The sequence below is a fragment of the Rattus norvegicus genome, chromosome 6 (genome assembly GCF_021556685.1).
Source record: "Rattus norvegicus strain SHRSP/BbbUtx chromosome 6, alternate assembly SHRSP_T2T, whole genome shotgun sequence".
NCBI lineage: Eukaryota > Metazoa > Chordata > Mammalia > Rodentia > Muridae > Rattus > Rattus norvegicus.
The window spans coordinates 51,611,956-51,630,836 of record NC_141539.1 but is presented as its reverse complement, the minus strand read 5'-3'; the positions used below and the strand labels follow the sequence as shown (position 1 = coordinate 51,630,836).

The 18,881-nt window shown below is 45.5% G+C and overlaps 1 protein-coding gene across 2 annotated transcripts in view; it reads left to right on the top strand.

The window, feature by feature from the left end:
- The window catches only part of Trappc12 (trafficking protein particle complex subunit 12), a 72,248-nt gene that overhangs the window by 1,008 nt on the left and 52,359 nt on the right, over positions 1–18,881 (top strand). For both annotated transcript variants that reach the window (XM_087553184.1, NM_001398781.1), the window contains 2 exon segments: positions 1,480–2,717; positions 11,075–11,191. In XM_087553184.1, coding sequence (XP_087409310.1) covers positions 1,485–2,717; positions 11,075–11,191 — 1,350 coding nt within the window. In that variant the 5' untranslated portion in view covers positions 1,480–1,484.

Sequence of the window (18,881 nt, the reverse complement as noted above, 5' to 3'; positions counted from 1 at the left end):
GGAGCTGGGGAAACTGCAGTAGAAAAACTGCAGTTCCTTCTGAAAATAAAGAAGTGATTACTATTGACAGTGGTGGCTCACACCTTTGCTCTCAGCACTGAGGAGACAGAGGCAGACGGATCTCTGAGTTCGAGGCCAGCCTGGTCTACAGAGTGAGTTCCAGGTCAGGCAGGGGTACTCAGAGAAACACTGTCTTTAAAAGCAAACAATCAAAATGTGATGGCCATGATCTAGCGTGTTGGTCTCTGGCCATTGAAATAGTAATTTGCTGTACCAAAGAATTCAAGCCAGAGGCTCAAAAGTAAACCTACACATCCTGTTCACAAAAGCACTGGGCACAATTGCTAGAGGCTAGAAGAAGCCCAAGTATCCACTTAACAGGTAAATGCCACACGCCTGCAGTGCCTTTGCTATTCACCTGTCAGAGGGAAGGGAAGCCCGTTCATGCTGCAGCATGGGTGTTCTGCACAGTGAAGAATGAACTATGGTGGCTGTGCTTTCCAGTTCTGATGAGTGGGCATTTTAGGAGGCAAAGAGAGAGAGAGCACACAGCAGACTGAAGCAACCTGTAGACAGCAAAAGCTCATCCAGTCAGGGCTCACAATAGCCAACAATAGAGACGACTACCGCAGCCTGATTGAAAGAGGGAGCAAAAGGCATCAAGTTGGTGCTCACAACATCCCCCATGAGTCTGCTGTCGGAGCAGTAGTCCTGCTGGAGTTCTGAGTGGAGGGTCCTGGGCAGAGCAGAGCAGTCTCCATGGATGAGCTTCATAGTCTGTTGCCAATAGTTACCTTCTAGCTGTTGTCAAGAGCTTGTTTTTACTGTCAAGATGTGTTGCTGTTCTCAGTACCCAGACAAGGGCCCTTAGAGGACAATATGAGATAGGCATGGTTGGGCCTGAAATGGGGGGAAGGAGAGGGGTAAATTCCAGCTTCACAGTAAGGGCAGACAGCACTTGCTCACTGCTACACTATATATCGCAGTGGACCAAGGGTGCCATGATGAATGCTTTATGATTCTACTTACTTGAGGTCCCTAGGAAAAATAAAAGATGGGAAACAGGATGGTGTTTGCCTCTGTGTGAGTTCAGGGGGTCATTAAATGGGTATAGAACTCTTCGTTTTGCAAGATGACCAAAATTCTGGAGATAAATTGGACAATAATGAGAATGTACTAAATGTTACTAAACTGAATGCTTAAAAATGGTGGCTAGTAAATTTTACGTGTATTTTATCCTAATTAAAAATAAGTAAACTAGAAAAACTTTTAATTTTGTGCCATTTACATGCAGAACTGTTAAACATTTGTTTCATTGAGGGACAAGATAAAAAGCACAGCCTATGTCTTGGAACTGCAGAGGTTGTGAGTTCAAGTCCACCCAGGTTACGTGAGAGCCTCTCTCAGAAAAGAAAAGCAAGTTACTTACCAAAACATGAAATAAACAGAGGTGTGAGTCACGACTGTCTCTATTTTTAGACAACATGGAAACAGCTAAGGATGGTGAGCAGAGCCCAAGTGAGGCATCTCCTCCAACCCAGGCCGGTCCTGAAACCATCTCAGAGCCTGTGCCTCTGGAGGAGGAGGGTCAGCCGCTGTACCATGAGGAGACCATTGATCTCGGTGGAGATGACTTTGCGTCTGAAGAGACGGAGCCCACATCCGAAGGTTCTCACAACTTCGGAGATAAGCTTAATGAACACATGATGGAGAGCGTGCTCATCTCTGACTCTCCGAACAACAGCGAGGGTGATGTGGGCGACCTCGGCTGTCTGCAGGATGTCGGGGAGCCGCCCAGAGGTGCCACCGACCACAGACTGCCCGATAGCACGGACAAAGAAGTGGTGGACACCCTGAGTAATGGCAGTGAGACCGATGGAGACGATACTCCCAGAGACATCTCAGACATGACCCCTGATAGCAGAGCCTCCCTGAAGGAAGACTCAACCCAGGAAGATGTGCCGGCCATGCCTGCACTGGAGAATGCTGGCACGGAGGAAGTGGGGCCTAAAGACAGCCTTGTGCCCCGAGAAGAGCAGACCTCAGAAGTGTCCTCCAGTCAGTCCTCCTCCAAAGACGAGCCCTTGCCTGTCTGCACCATCTTCAGCCAGGCCACCTCCACTTCCTCCCAGCCACACTTGTTTCTACAAGATGGCTTCGAGTCCCAGATGGTGAAATCGCCCAGTTTCAGTAGCACCAGCGAGACATCAGCCAAGACCCCTCCTCCCATGGTCCAGCCCAGTCCCAGCCTGAGTACATTTTTCGGAGATACAATGAGCTCTAATTCCTTGGCCTCTGACTTCTTTGATTCCTTCACAACTTCTACTTTCATTTCGGTCAGTAATCCCAACGCTGGTTCCCCGGTTCCAGAAAAGCTGTCTTCACTCACTGTCCCTGTAGGGGAAAAGTCACCCGATTCCACCAGCCCATCTTACTCTACAAGGATGGATAGATTGGAATCCGGTGTCTCTCGGGCCGCTCTGGATGTCCCTGAATCTCCAAAGCCATTCTCACAGATCCAGGCTGTGTTTGCTGGGAGCGATGACCCCTTCGCCACAGCCCTGAGCATGAGCGAGATGGACCGGAGGAATGACGCATGGCTTCCCAGTCAGGCGACCAGAGAAGTACTGATGTCAGTAGCAACCCAGCAGTATGGCACCGTGTTCATAGACAAGGAGAACCTCACTATGCCCGGCCTCAAGTTTGACAACATTCAGGTAAGATGAGGCATATTTCTATGTCCATATGTTGTCACTGGATGTAATCTCTTTCTAGAAACATGTATAACAGGGAGACCTGTATTAACTCTGGCTGCCCTATACTAAGCTTGACAGCAGCTATAACTGCAGCCTCCTAAGCAGAGCATACTGAGTGTGCTTCTTAGGCATGTAGGTCCTACCTACTTCTTACTTCCTGGAGCAGCAAGGTGGCCTTCAGTGCCTTCCAGTGTCTGTTGTTTACCCTGCTCCCTTCCTCTAGCCCTTGGAATGCAGGGGAGGGCGGGGCAGGAGGCCTTAACCTAATGGTTCCCCAGAGGGTCAACTTGAGGCAATGGTTGGTTTACCCTAGTTCTCAAAAGCACTGGGAGGTTAGCAAATTGCTAAGTGTCTGCAGGGTCTGGGCAGTGTTATATAATGAAAGAGTATCTTCTCCAGATGTAGGCCATTAAGAAATTGGCCAAGGCCAGGCCTGGTGGTGCATACCTTTAATCCCAGCACCCAGGAGGCAGAGGCAGGAGGATCTTGTGAGTTCGAGGCCAGCCTGGTCTACAGAGGGAGCTCCAGGACAGCTAGGACTAAACAGAGAAATCCTGTCTCGAAACATGACTGAGCAGGGCTACCTTCAATGAGGTCAAATCTGGAGGCTCTATGATCCACCCTCCTCATCCCGGCTTTAGTTACTCCGGCCCTTTCCTGAAGCCACCATGGAGTAGTAGTGCATTGATTGGCCAGCTGGGTTTGGGAGCACCCACAACACGTAGAGCCCCTTCCCAGGGTCAACTATGATGCTGTTGTTTTCTTTCTGCCTCCTCTAAATTACCCTGTCCTCCTCACCTCTACTTTATGGGAAGTGGAGTTTGAGCTAACACACCCACACCTCAGAGCGGCACATGTGCTGGATGTTCCCCTGCTCCATTTCTCGTCAGTTCTACATTATGCTGGAAAATCTTTGTGTTCCTGGGGTAGAAAAGAAAAATGATTGCACTTCACTTTGAAATGCTGTAGAGTATTTTTGCCAACGGCTTGAGATTGGTTTGACAAAGAATTCTTCCTCTTGGCTTTCCATGCAAACCAGGTTTTTACAATCATCATGCAAAATGCAGCTCTTACTGCAAAGGGAATAAAATAAAAGATAGTTTATTCAGAGTCAAATGTGAGTGACCATGGCCTGGGAATTTGGACTTAAGTCACCTTGAATAACATGTTCCAACACAGAAGCACTTGTATATGTACCTCTACAGTCATAGAACAAAAGAAAGTCATGGATCAAGTCACTTAGCAGATACATGTGTGGGGACATGAGGTAGGCTGTTGCAGCGAAGTAGGAAGGAGGGAGCACTTGCCATAGGTCTCCGATGCTGTCTGGTGACATGTTTAGATTTGTGTTGCTAGGGCCTAATAGTCTGTTAGATCCCCCCAACAACTGGAGTGGGGACTTTCCCTGATTTTGTTGCCTGAATTGTGAATCCTGTTCCCCTAACTGGACTGTCTTGTCTGGCCTTAGTGGGAGAGGATGTACCTAGTCCGGCAGTAACTTGAGATGCCAGGGTGGGTTGGTACCCAGAGGGGCCCTTCCCCTTCTCAGAGGTGAAGGAGAGGGGGTTTAGGAAAGAGGCCATGTGAGAGGGGACTGAGAGGAGGAGGGGCTGCAATCAGGATGTAAAGTGAATAAATTAATGGAAAAAAAAGAGAATGCATTCTAAGGTGGGGCTGTGTAAGAGTGCTTTTAATCCCAGCACTCTGGAAGCAGAGGCAATTGGACTTCTGAGTTCAAGGCCAGCCTGGTCTACAGAATGTGTTCCAGGACCCCATTGTGTATTCCCTGCCCTCCCTGCCCTCCCTGCCCCAAAAAATACCACCAATGCATTCTAGAGCTCAGTGGTTAAGAGCACTGACTACTCTTTGAGAGAGGGCCTGGGTTCAATTCCCAGAACCCACGTGGTAGTTTACACTCTCATACATGCAGGCAAAACACTCATAGACATAAAAGAAAATAATATTTTGAAAAAAATTAAAGAATGAAAGAATACATTCCAGGGCTGGAGAGATAGCTCAGTGCTTGCTGCTCTTCAAGAGCACTAGAGTTTGGTCCCAGTGCCAACATCCGACAGCTCACAGCTGCCTGTAACTACAGCTCCAAAGGAGGCAACACAATTGCGGCTTCTGAAGACATTGTACTCAGGCTTGCATACCCCCAGATAGACACACACACACACACACACACACACACACACACACACACACACACACACGTCTTTATGAAAGAGTGTGTTTCAATGGTGCTAGCTGAGAGTCAGTAGACTAGGTCAGACCCAGAGCAGGATGATGGAGACTGGGTAAGCAGAAGAGTCTAGATGTGGGTCCGTAACTCTCCAGAGTTATAGTCAAGAAGTTCTAATCGGTTGTCAGTCCTGCAGAGCCATCAGTGTGGATGTGGCTCTCTTCTGTGAAGATGCCAATCAGATGTTCTCCCTCTGACACTGTTGTGGGCAGAGTGTCCTTTGTTCTAAGTCAGCTCCATAAATACTCACATTTGATGTTTGTTTTCCAACTGGCTTATCTTAGTATCTAAGGGTCTCTTTTTTTATGGGTTTTTTTTTTTTAAACTTATTTATTCAGCAACTCTGGTGGCAATCAAATTAAGTTAGAGAAGCCTTAGAGTTATGTTTGGAAAGATGTATTCAGCTATAGTAGCATCCCACAAGGACATGCACATTTTTATCCAAGTGCTTTGCTGGATGGTGTCTTAGTTAGGGTTACTGTTGCTGTGACCAAAAAAAAAAAAAAAAAGACCAAAAGTAACTTGGGGAAAAAAGGATTTATTTCTGCTACAGTTCCATATAACAGCTCATCATCATCAAGCAGGGCACAAACTTGGAGGCAGGAGCTGATGCAGAGGCCATGGAGGAGTGCTGCTTACTGGCTTGCTCCCCATGGCTTTCTCAGCCTGCTTTCTTATAGAACCCAAGACCACTAGCCCAGGAATGGCCCCATCTACAATGGTCCGGGCCCTCTACCATCTATCACTAATGCCTTATAGGTTTGCCTGCAGCCCCATCTTATGGAAGCATTTTTTTTAATTGAGGCTCCTTCCCTTTTGGTGACTCTAGCCTGTGTCACGTTCACATAAAGCTCACCCACATAGACGGCATCCATTCCTTTTCATCATGGGTAGCAGGCACAGAGTATCACAGATTTTCATTGTAACATTTCCATACACAGATAGCATGTCCTTTGCTCATATTCACCTCCCATCACGTTCCTTTGTCCTCGCTGTTACTGTCCAGCTTCTTTCCTCCAGAGGGCATTCTGCTTGTCATGGTGTGTGCATGCATTCGTGTTTTAATCTAAGCGCCACATGTGAAAAAGAGCATAAGATATTTGTCTTTCTCTTTTCCCTTTTATTGTGTACTCTCTTGCTTCCCACCTTGGGTCCTTCCCTCCCCCAATAGAGTCCCCTTTTACTTTCACATCCTGTAGTTTTAATGTAGAGTCCTCATTGGACAGGAAACATGTAATATTTGTCTTCAGGTTCTGCTTTATTTCATTTAAAACAGTGTCTACTGGAATATATTTCCCTGAAAATGACAAAACTCCATTCTTCTTTATAGGTGCATAAAGTTCCATTGTTTGTCTAGGCCCTCTTGTCTTTATCCAGTCATCTGTTGATGGCATGTAGGCTGGTTCTGCGTTTCGACTGTTGTAGGCCCAGTGCTGCAGTACATGTGGATGGTCAGGTACCTCTGTGGTGTGTTGACTTCCTTTGAGGGTAAACCTAAAATGGCATAGCTGAATTATATGGTGGTTTCATTTGTTCTGTTTGTTTTTGAGACAGTTTTTCTACATAACCCAGGTTGTCCTTGAATTTGAGTGTAACTCAGGCTAACATCAAACTCATAGTCCCCCTGCCTTAGCCTTCTGAGTGTGGGATCAATCCTGAGCCACCACACCCACCTCATAATAGTTCTTTTTTTATAGACTTTCCCTAAGGATCTCCTATAGTGTCTGCACCAGCTGACATTCTCAGGGCTCTCACCGAGGTTCCAGGCCCTCTGACTTACGTTGTGCTGTGTATATCTACCATAAAGACGACAAATTAGGTTTCAGATCTATGTCTGAGCTGAAGAACTAGAAGTTGCCTCTAATTATCTAGAAAATGGAAGTCAAAGAGAGTGTCACCTCATTCCTGTTAGGATGACTGTTAGCAAAAAGACGGGTGAGAGCAGTAATCACAGTAAATGTAAATTAGTAAGCCATTATGGAAAGCAGCATAGAGGTGCTTCAAGACACTGGAATTACCACATGATCCAAGTGAAGTCAAAGTCAGTATCTTAGAAAACGCCAAACTCCCGCGTTCAGTAAAGCCTTGTTCATAATAGAGCCATGCAGTCAGCCTGAGTATCCACTTTGGGTACAAACATAAAGAGAATGTGTTTGACTTCCTTTGAGGGTAAACCTGGAATGGCGTGGCAGAATGCCATAGTAGTTTTGATTGTTATGTTTGTTTTTGAAACAGTTTTGCTACATTTGGTTCATGTAGCTGATGGTTATCTAGTCTTTGAAGGATGTAACAGTAAAAGAAATAACTCAAGCAAAGAAACACAGATACTACATATTCTTTCTTATAGAATCAAAAAACAAACAAACAAAAAATCTGAACTCCAGGCCGAGAGTACCGTAGAAATTTGTAGAAACCACATTTAAGGTAAGCTGGGTGAGTGAGATCTAATATGAGTATGATGACCCAGTTAGAGTACTTAGAGTTTATGAGAGCAGGTTTTAAATATCTCACACACACACACACACACACACACACACACACACACACTCACACACACACTCATGCACACACTGTAACTATGGTAGTAGTGGTATTTGATTAATTTGTGTTATTCAGTACACCCTATCCAAATAATAAATCAACAACACTGAATACACATAATTTTTTGTGTCAGTTAAATATCTTTTTGAGGACAGATAAAACCAGGCATAGTTAGTGCACACCTATATCCCTGTGTTTGCAAAGTGGAGGCAAGAGGATCAGGAGTTCAGGGTTAACCTAAGTACCAAGGTTATACTGAAACTAGGAATGCTGACTTATGTCAACTTGACAGGAGCTATAGTCATCTGAAAGGAAGGAACCCCAATTGGGAAAATGCTTCCATTAGATCTTGCCGTAGAACAGTTGCTAACAGTGATTCATGGTGCCATCCCTGGACTGGTAATCCTGGGCTGAGCAAGCCAAGGAGAGCAAGCCAGTAAGCAGTACTCTTCCATGGCCTCTGCATCAGCTCCTGCCCTGTTTGAGTTCCTGTCCTGACTTCCTTCAATGATGAATGGTGTTTCATCGCAGCAATAGTTATCCTAGGACACTGGACTATATGAGACCTTGCTTCAAAAGACCTATAACTAACATACATACATATATACATTAGTTTTATCCTTAACCAATTCCTTTTTAAAGTAGAATTAGAGGGCTAGAGAAGTAGCTCTGTGGTTAAAAGTGCTTTTTGCTGTTGCCAAAGACCCAAGTTTTGTTCCTGGCACCCAGGTCAGGAGCTCACAACCTCCTGTAACTCCAGCTCCAGACATTTGTGTAGTCCTGTGTGTAGATGTGAGCCATTGGTTTCCTTAGCTTGTCTATGGAAAATGTGTGCTTAACTCTGTGGTAAGTAGCAGAGCAGGCTTCCAAAATGGACATGTCAGTTTACATTGTGTCCAGCACCGTGAGCTTGTCCCAGTACATTTGGGGACATGCTGTTGCTTTACTTTACAGTCCCAGTGGCCATGTCATGCTACTTCCTTGGAAACTGAATCTGCATTCTTTGTTGCTTTCAATATCAAGCACCTTTTGCTATCTATGCTACTTTTTAAATCTTTTTTCCCTTGTATCTATTTACTGCCTGACTTTAAAAACTCTTTAACTCATTAATGTAAGTGAGTAATATCTATAGCAGAGATTTTCCCTATTTCGGGCCTTGCTAGTACATAGTCTTATGCTATCTGTTGAAGCCAAACCCTCTTTTTTTTTTTTTTTAATCATAGGGCTATTAGTCCATCTCTATTCCCCCAGCTGTTGTCAGTTTGAAAACTTACTACATCTGCATTTCTAAAGGCACAGGGACACCTTGTCTTCTGTAGCTCACATGTGCTTCCTCCCAGGATGCTCTTAAGATTTAACCTCTCTGGGGTGGAAAGATGGCTTGGTGGTTAAGAGCACTTGATATTCTTCTGAGGACTCAGATTCATTTCCCAGCACCTATATGGCAGCTCACAGCCACCCATAACTCCAGTTCCAAGGGTTCTGAGACTTCCTTCTGACCTCTTCAGGTTTCAGCCATGCACATGCACACATGCAGGCAACACACTGGAACATATAAAATAAATACATCTAAAAAGGAGAAAATGTAAAGATTTAATCAGTCCTGGGGCTGAACTGGAGAGATGGTTGAGCAATCAAGACCGCTTGCTGCTTTCAGAGGACCCAAGTTCAGATCCCAGCACTCTGACCTTCAAGAACACTCATGCCGCTCAGGAGAAGGGTGTGGTTTACTCGCCTTCCCCCCCACGATTCCATCCTCTCCTGGGCTAGAGTGGACCTGAGGTTGCAGTCGCATCCCAGCCCATTGCAGCAGCACAGCTTCCTCTCCTCATTCTGGTGGCCATGAGGGATGGAAAGTAGACAACTCCAGCATCTTTCTTGCCATCTTCACCTTCAGTTTTGGAACACAGCAGACATAAGATGTGTCATAAGATGTGTGGTGACAGCTTTGGGCTGTCTTAAATTCGACATTGATTAGTCAACCATACCTTCTACCCAAAGAGTCTGCTATTATAACATCCTTTTTTAATTTTTACATTATTAGTTTGTGCAGTGTGTATGTGTGCATGTGTGTTTACATGTGCGTGCATGTGTGTGTGCGCACGCGCGTGTGTGTGTGTGTGTGTGTGTGTGTGTGTGTGTGTGTGTGTGTGTGTGTGTGTGTGTGTACATGTTCTACATACAGAGTATATGTGGAGGTCAGAGACAACTTGATAGAGTTGGTTCTCCCCTCCACCTTTGCCTGGATTCCCCGGACTGAGTGCGGGTTGCCAGGCTTGTGTGGTGCGAGGGAAGCACTGTTACCTGCTGAACCATCTTTCCTGAAACTAAACTTTAAGGAAAAGAATTTTAAGGATAAAATATATTTACAGTGTGATCTCATTAGTGGGGAGAGTCACTGGGATACAGGAGATCCAGATTTGAGTTTGGTTTTTGCCGAGCTCTCTGCCCCCACAGCTCCAGAAATTCTCTGAATTTGGCACAGGTAGGATTTTTGTAGTTCATGGGATCACACTTTTTTAGCCCTTTTTTATTTGCTCTTTAAATGTTGCTTATAATTCACTCAGTTACTCTCGTGGCTGTGATAGTGGGAGCATTTTAACCTTATTCTCCAAAAGCAGAAATTACAAATTTGTGCTACTAAATATTTGACCCAGTGTAGTAGGATACATGGTCTGGCCTCTTTAAACACCAGGCTCAACCACCACAGAGCCAGAAACAGCACAGAGCCCAGATGACCTTCTGCTGACTTAGGCAGCCTGCGCAGCACAGTGCTCTGTGCTGTCACAGCTCCTGGGTGTGAGCATACTGAATACTTGTCCCCATTTGTCACCGACTTGGTACATCAACCACCTCAATTGGGAGCTTGTGAACTCCTCATTTGGCATGTCCCATGCTTCGTGTCTGATTGCTCCATCATTCCAGGCCTTGGGACCTTTCTCCCCATTGACTCACATGGGCCTTTCCTCCTCCTCTGCTCGTCTGTAAACAAAATGCTTGACGTAACACTTAATGTCTTCCATCTTGCTTCCAGATGGACAAAGCAAAAAGAATGAAGTTAGGAGGCAAAAATGGCCCAGTGCAGAGACGGTTTTAATGGGCGTCCTCCCACTCCAGCAAGTATAAGTCCTGGGTCCAAGACTGCAGCAAGAGTCTTGTTCAGACTGTACTTGGCTAGTGGACTTATCCTTAAGAAGGGGCCACCAGCATGCTGGTGGAGGTAATGTCACACACACACACACACACAAGGCATCCCAGTAAGCTTGAGGAGCTGGTGTGACACAAGCCTGTCTAATCTTCCACATGGTGCGTCTCTGAGTCTATCACCTCATAGGGGTGGCCTGTGGTCTGTACTGAATACCTGATGCTGTGGTGATATACTTCTTTTTTTTTTTTCTCTCAAAATAAAGAGTAGTCGTAAAGCTAGGAATCTTGTAGAAGTTATAGCTTAGCTTCTGGCTGATTGCAGTTTTCTTGTGCAAAGCTGTAAACATTTCATTACCTCTGCCTCTCTCTCCCACATTCTTACCAGGGAGATGCAGTTAAAGACTTGATGCTTCGCTTCCTGGGTGAGAAGGCTGCAGCAAAGAGGCAAGTCTTAAATGCCAGCTCGGTGGAACAGTCCTTTGTGGGGCTGAAGCAGCTCATCGTAAGTAACCACACCCCGATTTCAACTGTCTTTGCTAAGGCCTGGCTTCCTTCACAGTCCCTCCCTGGAAGTTAATTGCTCTAAATACAGCACAAGAAGCTGTTGCAGAGAATGCGTTGTAGTGTTTGATGTCAGTCCTGGGAAGCAAAGAGCCCAGAATTAGCATGCGGATCATTTGACGTTCATCTGGTTACTTTGAACAGTCTGACTACAGGCAGCCAGGTAGCAGAGACTCCCATTCGCTAGAACAAATTGGATTGTTTGTTTTGTTTGTTTGTTCATCTGTATTTTTTGAGATAGAATCTCACTTTGTCACCCAGACTGGCCTCATTTTCACAGGTTTGAGGGACCCTCCTCGCTCTCTCGTTGCCTTGATGGTCATTTCACTGTGTAACTGGTGAATTCCTGAACACTGTCAAATTTCACTCTCTTCTATGAACAGGTCTCTCTACTCTGCTAGCACCACACTTGCTGACTTCTTTCCAGTGAATTCTGGATTGTGGGAGAGCTTCAGCAGTGTTGGTGCTCCTCTGGATTATTAGGAGAAAGTCCTAGAGATGGATTGTCTGTGTCTCCTGAAGGAATCCTCAGGCAGCCTTCTGATAAAAGAGTGCTCTTAAATGGTAGCTTTATGTCAGACTCAGACTGCACCTCCCCCCCCCCACCTCACTCATGAACTCTGGTGTTGCCCCCCTCCTCCATCATGATGTCCATGTCTGAACACGGTCAGTGGGCATGCCTCGTGGAAGGGATCTGGGAAGCCATGTGTTTGACTAAAGCAATGGGAGGTCCAGCCGCTGCTCTGGCCATCCAGTCACTCCTGATTGTGATGAACAGACCCAAGGATTCACTTGGTTTCTGCTTTCTACCACTCATTTTTTCAGGAGTTGTGTCTTGGGTTTGGGTTTATTTTGCTTGTTTTGTTTTTTTTCCCTGTCATAACTAGTTTTCTGTTTCAAGCAAGTTTTAGAAGCTAAAGGTATAATATTTGAGTAGGACCTAAAGATAAACTATGTGAGAGACTTAGACTTTGATTAAGGAGTAACTGCAGATCATCTAAATAAGGTGAAGGGAGCAGGTGAGGAGGCTCAGAGGGTAAAGCCCAGGGACCTGAGTTTAATCCCCAAATTTAACAAGGAGGTCCTCTGACTTCCACATGCATGCAGGCACATGCACTTGCGTGCACACAATACATAAAGAAAATGAAATTTAAAAAAAAAATGTTTTTCCATCAAGTGAGGGTTAGCATTTGAACTAAAAACAAAAAAGCTTTCTGGGTTTATGTTGGAGATGCCCAATGTGGAGTGTCACACCCTTCACCTCAGGTAAAGGCCTTAGCTATGTAAGCAGTTTACAGTCAGTGCGGAGTAAGGTAAGCCCAGTCTCATACTGACATCAGTTCCACGTTTAACGCAGATGTGAACAGCAAGTAAACCTCACATGGTCTTGCCTGACAGAGGTTACAGAAGTTTGAGAGGTGTCCTCAGTCACAGCTGGGGATAGAAGATCAGAGTGGATTTTCTCCTTCATTGACAGGTTGTCTTGAACTCAGATGCCCAAGCCACGTGAAGGATTAACTTTTTAATTAGAAAATGTATTATTTGTAAATTTTAAGTTTGCATGTATATGTGGGTGTTTTGCCTGCATGCATGTCTGTGTGCCATGTGTGTCCACAGTCCCTCTACAGAGTAGCAACCACATCCAGTACCCTGGGGCTGGAGTTACAGCTGGGTGGTAACCACCATGTGGGTGCTGGGATTCAAACCCAGAAGCTCTAGAAAAGCGACCATCGCTCTTAACTTCTGAGCCATCTCTCCAGCCCCTACATATCATTTTTGACATCTGTCTTCCATGGTTCAGAAGGAGTCAGGCTGCCTCTGTAATTGACAACCAGCAATGGAAACCTTGTTCCAGGGCGTAGACATGCAGGCCTTTCAGGAAGCTGTGCCGAGACATCCTCCATGGTGGCATCATCTAGGACTTCTGCCCTTGGGGCTTGATTTCTGCCCTAGTGCTTCCTGCTTAAAGCAGCAGTTTTTGCCCCAGTGTCTTCTTAGCTGCACATATGACACCTGTGTTCTCCAAAGGCCAAAGGAAAAATAACTGAAATTTTCTCCTGTCACCTAAAGATTTCCTTCTTACTCTTCAGTATCTGTTTTTAATTGTCTTTTTATCTCTGGTCTTTTGCCCAGAAAACCTTTTTGAGCTTGCTCACACGCACACCTAAAAAAGCCAATTTTTTGGCAATACACTGAGCCTTTCTAGCACTCTGTCCTCAGACAATATTGACTTCAGTGTCAGTGGGCAAGTCTGACACTTAGGGTGCAGCAGAACCATATCATGAAAACTTAGCCCTATAACAAGCATCCTGACAGTCGGGAACCAGCTATCTCACTGACAGAATCTGTGCACAGAAGAACTGTGTATAGAGAACTGTAGAGCGTTGGCTCTGGGCAGGAAGCTGAAACAGGAGAGTCAGAATGCTGGTTTGGAGAAAATGGAAGAAGAGGGGCTAGTAAGATGACTCAGTGGGTAAAGGCTCACCGCCATGCTTGATAGCATGAGTTTGATCCCCAGATGGTGGAAGGAGAGAACCAATTTCTGTATGTTATCTCCTACATCCAGAAATGCACATGACATGCACATCCACCCACACACAGACATGCAAAATAAATAAATAAATAAATAAATAAATAAATAAATAAATAAATAAATAAATAGTATGCTTTGAAAAGAGAAATAGAGAATAAGCCAGGCAAGGTGGTGACATGCTTCCAGTATACGGGAGGGTCACTAGCTTGAGATGAGTTTGGTCTAGGTAGCAGACTAAGAGAGAGACAGACAGACTGACTGGCTGGCTGACTGACTGACTGACTGACTGACTTTAGTTACTCTTCTATTGCTATGATAAAACTCCTTTATAGAAGGAGGTTTTGTGTGGGGCCTGCCACACAAAGTCCAACGGGGTAAGATGTGATAGTAGAAAGGAAGTAGCAGGTGGCAGACAGCTGGAGCAAGAACTGTAAGAAGGAAACAGAGCACAGTGAGAGTGCCATGGGTATTAAAACATCTAAGCCCTGCCCCAGTGACATTCCTCTTTAAAGAAGGCCACACCTCCTAATCCTTCCCAAACAGTTCCACCAACTGAGGACCAAACATTGGAGTGTCTGAGCCTATGGGCCTATTCTCATCCAGACCACCACAGATGGGTGTAAAGCTCACACAGAAGGACAGTGGAACATATGCCCATGCTGCCTCCAGGACCCTGAGCATCACCAGAGGGGCCTCAAGAGGGGATGGACTTAGAAAGCTGCAGGCCAGCCTAGGCATAGCTCTCCCACCATGTCCGTTCTGTGTGGAAGTCTTGCTTTTGAATCTTTTGTGGGAATAAAAAGAGGGAAGTGTATGAGCTTTTCATTTTTCTAAAAAAATCAGTGGAAAACTAAGGCAGATGTTGTGGTGCACATACGCAATACCAGCACTGAAGAGGTGAAGATCAGAGTTCAGGGTCATCCTGAGCTACACAGTAAGTTCAAGGCCAGCCTACGCAACAGGAGACCTGTCTCAGTAGCTGGGAATTTGGGAGGGTTATTTTTGTTTTTTAAAACTGTCTGCTTCCTAATCAGCAAAATAAGGTGGGGGGTGGGGGGGCAGTCTAACACAAAGGACAAAGTTACCCTGCCTTCTTGCCTTTTTCACTGTGATGGACTGTAATTTGAAACCATGACACTAAATAAACCTGTTCCCAAAAGTGGGGAGGGGCATGTTTGGGGGAACTATTCCCACCCAAAAGTCCTCACTTTGCAGATTAGAAAACAAGAACCTACGGCAGTGTTCTATGTATCCCAGCGGTGCCTACGTAGGTATGCACAGCCCCAGAAGACGTGCTTTCTGATGGACCTTTGTCATTTCCTGCCGCAGGACATAGTATTGAACTATGGACTGAACCACTGACTGTGTGCACTGGGGTACTTTACACAGTAGTGACTAAAACTGGTGTGTCTGTCTTTCTGTGTGTCTATGTATATAACAGTGTGTCTGTGTGTGTATCTGTCTGCGTGTCTCTAGATGTATTTGTGTGTCTCCGTGTGTCTGTGCCTGATGGACTTGAAACAAATTTCATATTGTGTTTTCTCAGTTTATGTGTTTATTCAGCAAACACACATCAGGCTTTTGGCTCTGAAAACTGATAGCAGAAGCCTGTGGCTGGCCTGACTCTCTGAAGGTGACTTCCCAGTCACTTGTGTAGTGGACGCTGGTTTACAGATGTGATACTGTTTCCTAAAACCTCACACCCCAGACTCGCTGGCCTGAGGGGACAGCATCCCAGCCCTGAGAGGCACCCCAGCTTTCCTGACCCTGGTAGTGAATGTTGGCTTGCTGCTTCTCTCTCGCCACTGTGCCTTCACACATAGCTGCTTGTTCAGTGCCTGAGTAACCGTTCCCTGAGTCCAGTCACCACCAGGAATCCATTGGGCTTTCTGTGTCCAGGGTAGAGTCCCAGCTTTTCCACTTGAGGGCACTCAGGGATCCTTCCAGAGTCGGGGAGGTCAAACGCTCCATGTCTCCCCTTCTCTACCACTGTTCTAGAACAACTGTGTGGTCACCAGAAACACACACAGGTCTTCACTAGATAACCTGGAAGAGTACTGGACCCCAGTAGAGACTTTGTCCGATGACAGAAGCAGGCAGCTGTCACCATGGCAGGCATCTGTCAGCCCAACCCAGGGTCTGCCAACAACAGTGTGCCCCCAGAGTTACTGTTCCTGTCAACATCTTTCACTACACTACCGATGTGTGCTCAGAAAGGTCAGTGACTCACATGCTGGGGTGTATTATATACCTAACAATTAGGGCTTAATTTTTAGTAAATGTCAATCTAGTGTCCCATTGGTTCCCTTACTCAAATGATTCTGTGGTTATTCCTGTGATTAAGGCTTTATGTTGCTCTGCAGGTCAACAGGTTCCTGTAATTTGAGCAGTCTGAGCCTGAGGTAGGAGAACTATGAGTTGAGACCAGACTGGGGAATGTAGCAAGATTTTTAAGAAAATAAGACTTTATTGGAGAAAAAAAAAAAAGGAAGTTACTGGTTTAAAAAAAAGAAAAGCAGGGACAGCTACTTTAAGTGTCTGTCATTGCTGGCGAGGTTATAGGTGACCATCTCCTTGCCCATGTGAGCTGGTAATCGAGCAGACCTTTCCATGGCAAGGGGTGGCCGTTTGTTCCCCCTCCTCAATTTAGACTTAAAAAAAAAATGTGCGGGATTCATGTCCCAGTACATCTCTAATGTACTCATGGGCCTGATACTGATTGTAATCTATTTGCCTGGTGTGTTTCTATCGTCTGTAGTTTTTCCTTATGTTAATGCATGCTTTTATCATGCTCCCATACACTGAAAATGCTCGAGGCCATTTGAGATCCCACTGCAGGGACCCAGGGAGCAGCTCAAGACGGGTGTGTTTATAGAAAGACCATGGTGTTTACTTGTGTCCTAAGTAATTCCTGCCATCTTTAAGGACAGGAAAGAGCTTCTGAATATATTTTCCTAAGTCACACTGTCAGAGTGTTCTAAGACTGTAATTTACAGATAAGCGAATGTCACTGCCTGGAGAGAAGGCCATTTTAGTCACTCCCGTGGTGTTCTGAGTGCATGTGGGCGAGCAGTGCACTTACTCTAATCACTCGGATATTTCACACTGGGCGATTTGCCCTAATGCTGGAAATCAGAGAATGCCTGTGTTCAGTTTTCAGAGCCTTATTTCCTAGTTTTTAGAAAGTAATATTTATTTAAATTTAGAAATTTTTCTCCTTCCAAACTAAGGTCATCATCAGAGTACTGCATGGCGTATCCAGTAGAGACAGACTTTCTGTAAGATTCCTTGGACACATTATGTGGCATGCTTCAAATTCTAACTTTAAATATTTTAAAAAAAATATTTCTTTACCAAACATTTCTAACATCTAACACTGAAAATAGAAGGGAAACAAGAAGGTAGAAGATGCTGAGAATAGCAAAAATACACTAAGAAAATAATTATCACTTCAAACAGCAGGGGGTGGGTGAGTGATCCTGAGAAGTAGCTCTGGGCAGGGAGGGTACCTCAGTGGTGGAGTGATTGCCCAGTGTGTACAGCGTCAGTCCCAGCACCACCAACACCTCCACAAAAACCTAAACATTGAAGGAAAAGGACGAAAAAGACTGAATAAATCTAAAGCTTTGAATATGTGGAAGTGACAGAAGACCCGCATTCAAAACATAAAGAGAACTTCTCAGACTGTGAAGAAGAAATGGGCTGGTAGGAAAAGAGGTAAAAGACATGAAGAGGCTCCTAGAGCTAGGTGGCCAGTAAATATGGACGTGCTCAACTCCATCAGATGTCACAAATGCATAAACAGAGCAGGAGCACCCCAACCCCAGTGGCTTAGCAGAAGTCAGCAGCACAGCCAAAGCTAGAGCAAGGAGTCCGTAAACCACCTACAGAGGAGCCTGAGAGCAGCTGCTGACATGGATGGTCCTAGGCAGGTCTCTGCTGCTGTGGTGAAACACTGTTAACAAAAGCAGCCTGAGGCAGAAGGGCTCCATTGAGGGAAGCCAAGACAGGAACTCAAGCAGGGACCTGGAGGCAGGAGCTGATGCAGAGGCCATGGAGGAGTGCTGCTTCCTGGCTTGCTCCCTCTGGCTTGCTTAGCCTGCTTTCTTATAGGCCCCAGGACCACCAGCCCAGAGGTGGCATTTCTCCACTTTGAGCTGGGTTCACCCACATCAATCATCAGTCAAGAAAATGCACTACAGGTTTTCTCCCTGGCCAATATAATGGAAAGGACCATTTTCTCAATTAAAGTCGCCTCTTTCTAAATGACTATAGTAGGTATCAAGTTTACATAAAAATCATCCTTCACATGGATGCTTGATAACCTTTGACCCCACTTCCAATGTTAGGCTTTGCAAAACTTCTTGGAAGACCAGTTGTGGTGGCCCACACCTGCAACCCCAGCAGGAGATTGGGAGAGGGAAGCAGAAGGATCCCAAGTTCTAGGCCAGCCTCAGCTGTGAAGAAGGTTAAGGCCAGTCTAATCTACATCAGATCCTGACTTAAAGATCCAAAATACACTCCAGAAGTTCCTGCAGAAAGGATAAGGTCATAGCTTAGTAGCAGAGCACTGGTTTAGTATGCACAAGGCCCTGAGCTTGTCTTCAACACCACAGAAAAAGAGCAGAGGCCAAAGGGATTTTGATTGGCAGTAAAGACAGGATTTCACAAAAGGCAAGACAAAAAGAAAAGAACACCCAAAAGCCCAGCCCTCCAGGAAGAAGCAGGCGGGTTGCTTCTAGGCCTGAGCTGTGCTCTCAGAAATACCTCAAAACAAGAAATCAGCCAACAGTAAAAACCTCCCGTGTGCAGGTATAGAAAGATATGCCAAAAATATCGCTTACAACCAGGTATGGTGAGGAACGTCTTCAATCTCAGTACTGGGGAGGCAGAGGCAGGCACACCTCTGAGTCTACAGCCAGGTTTGCAAATCAAGTTCCAGGGCAGTCAAGGCTAAAACATTACAAGGGCTGACAGCTGATTGATGGATCACTGGATAAGAGTGCTTATGCATGGGACCTGGGTTCAAATCCCCAGCACCCACATAAAAGGCAGGCCTGGTTCCATATTTACTCCTGTCATTGTAGCATTGGGGAAG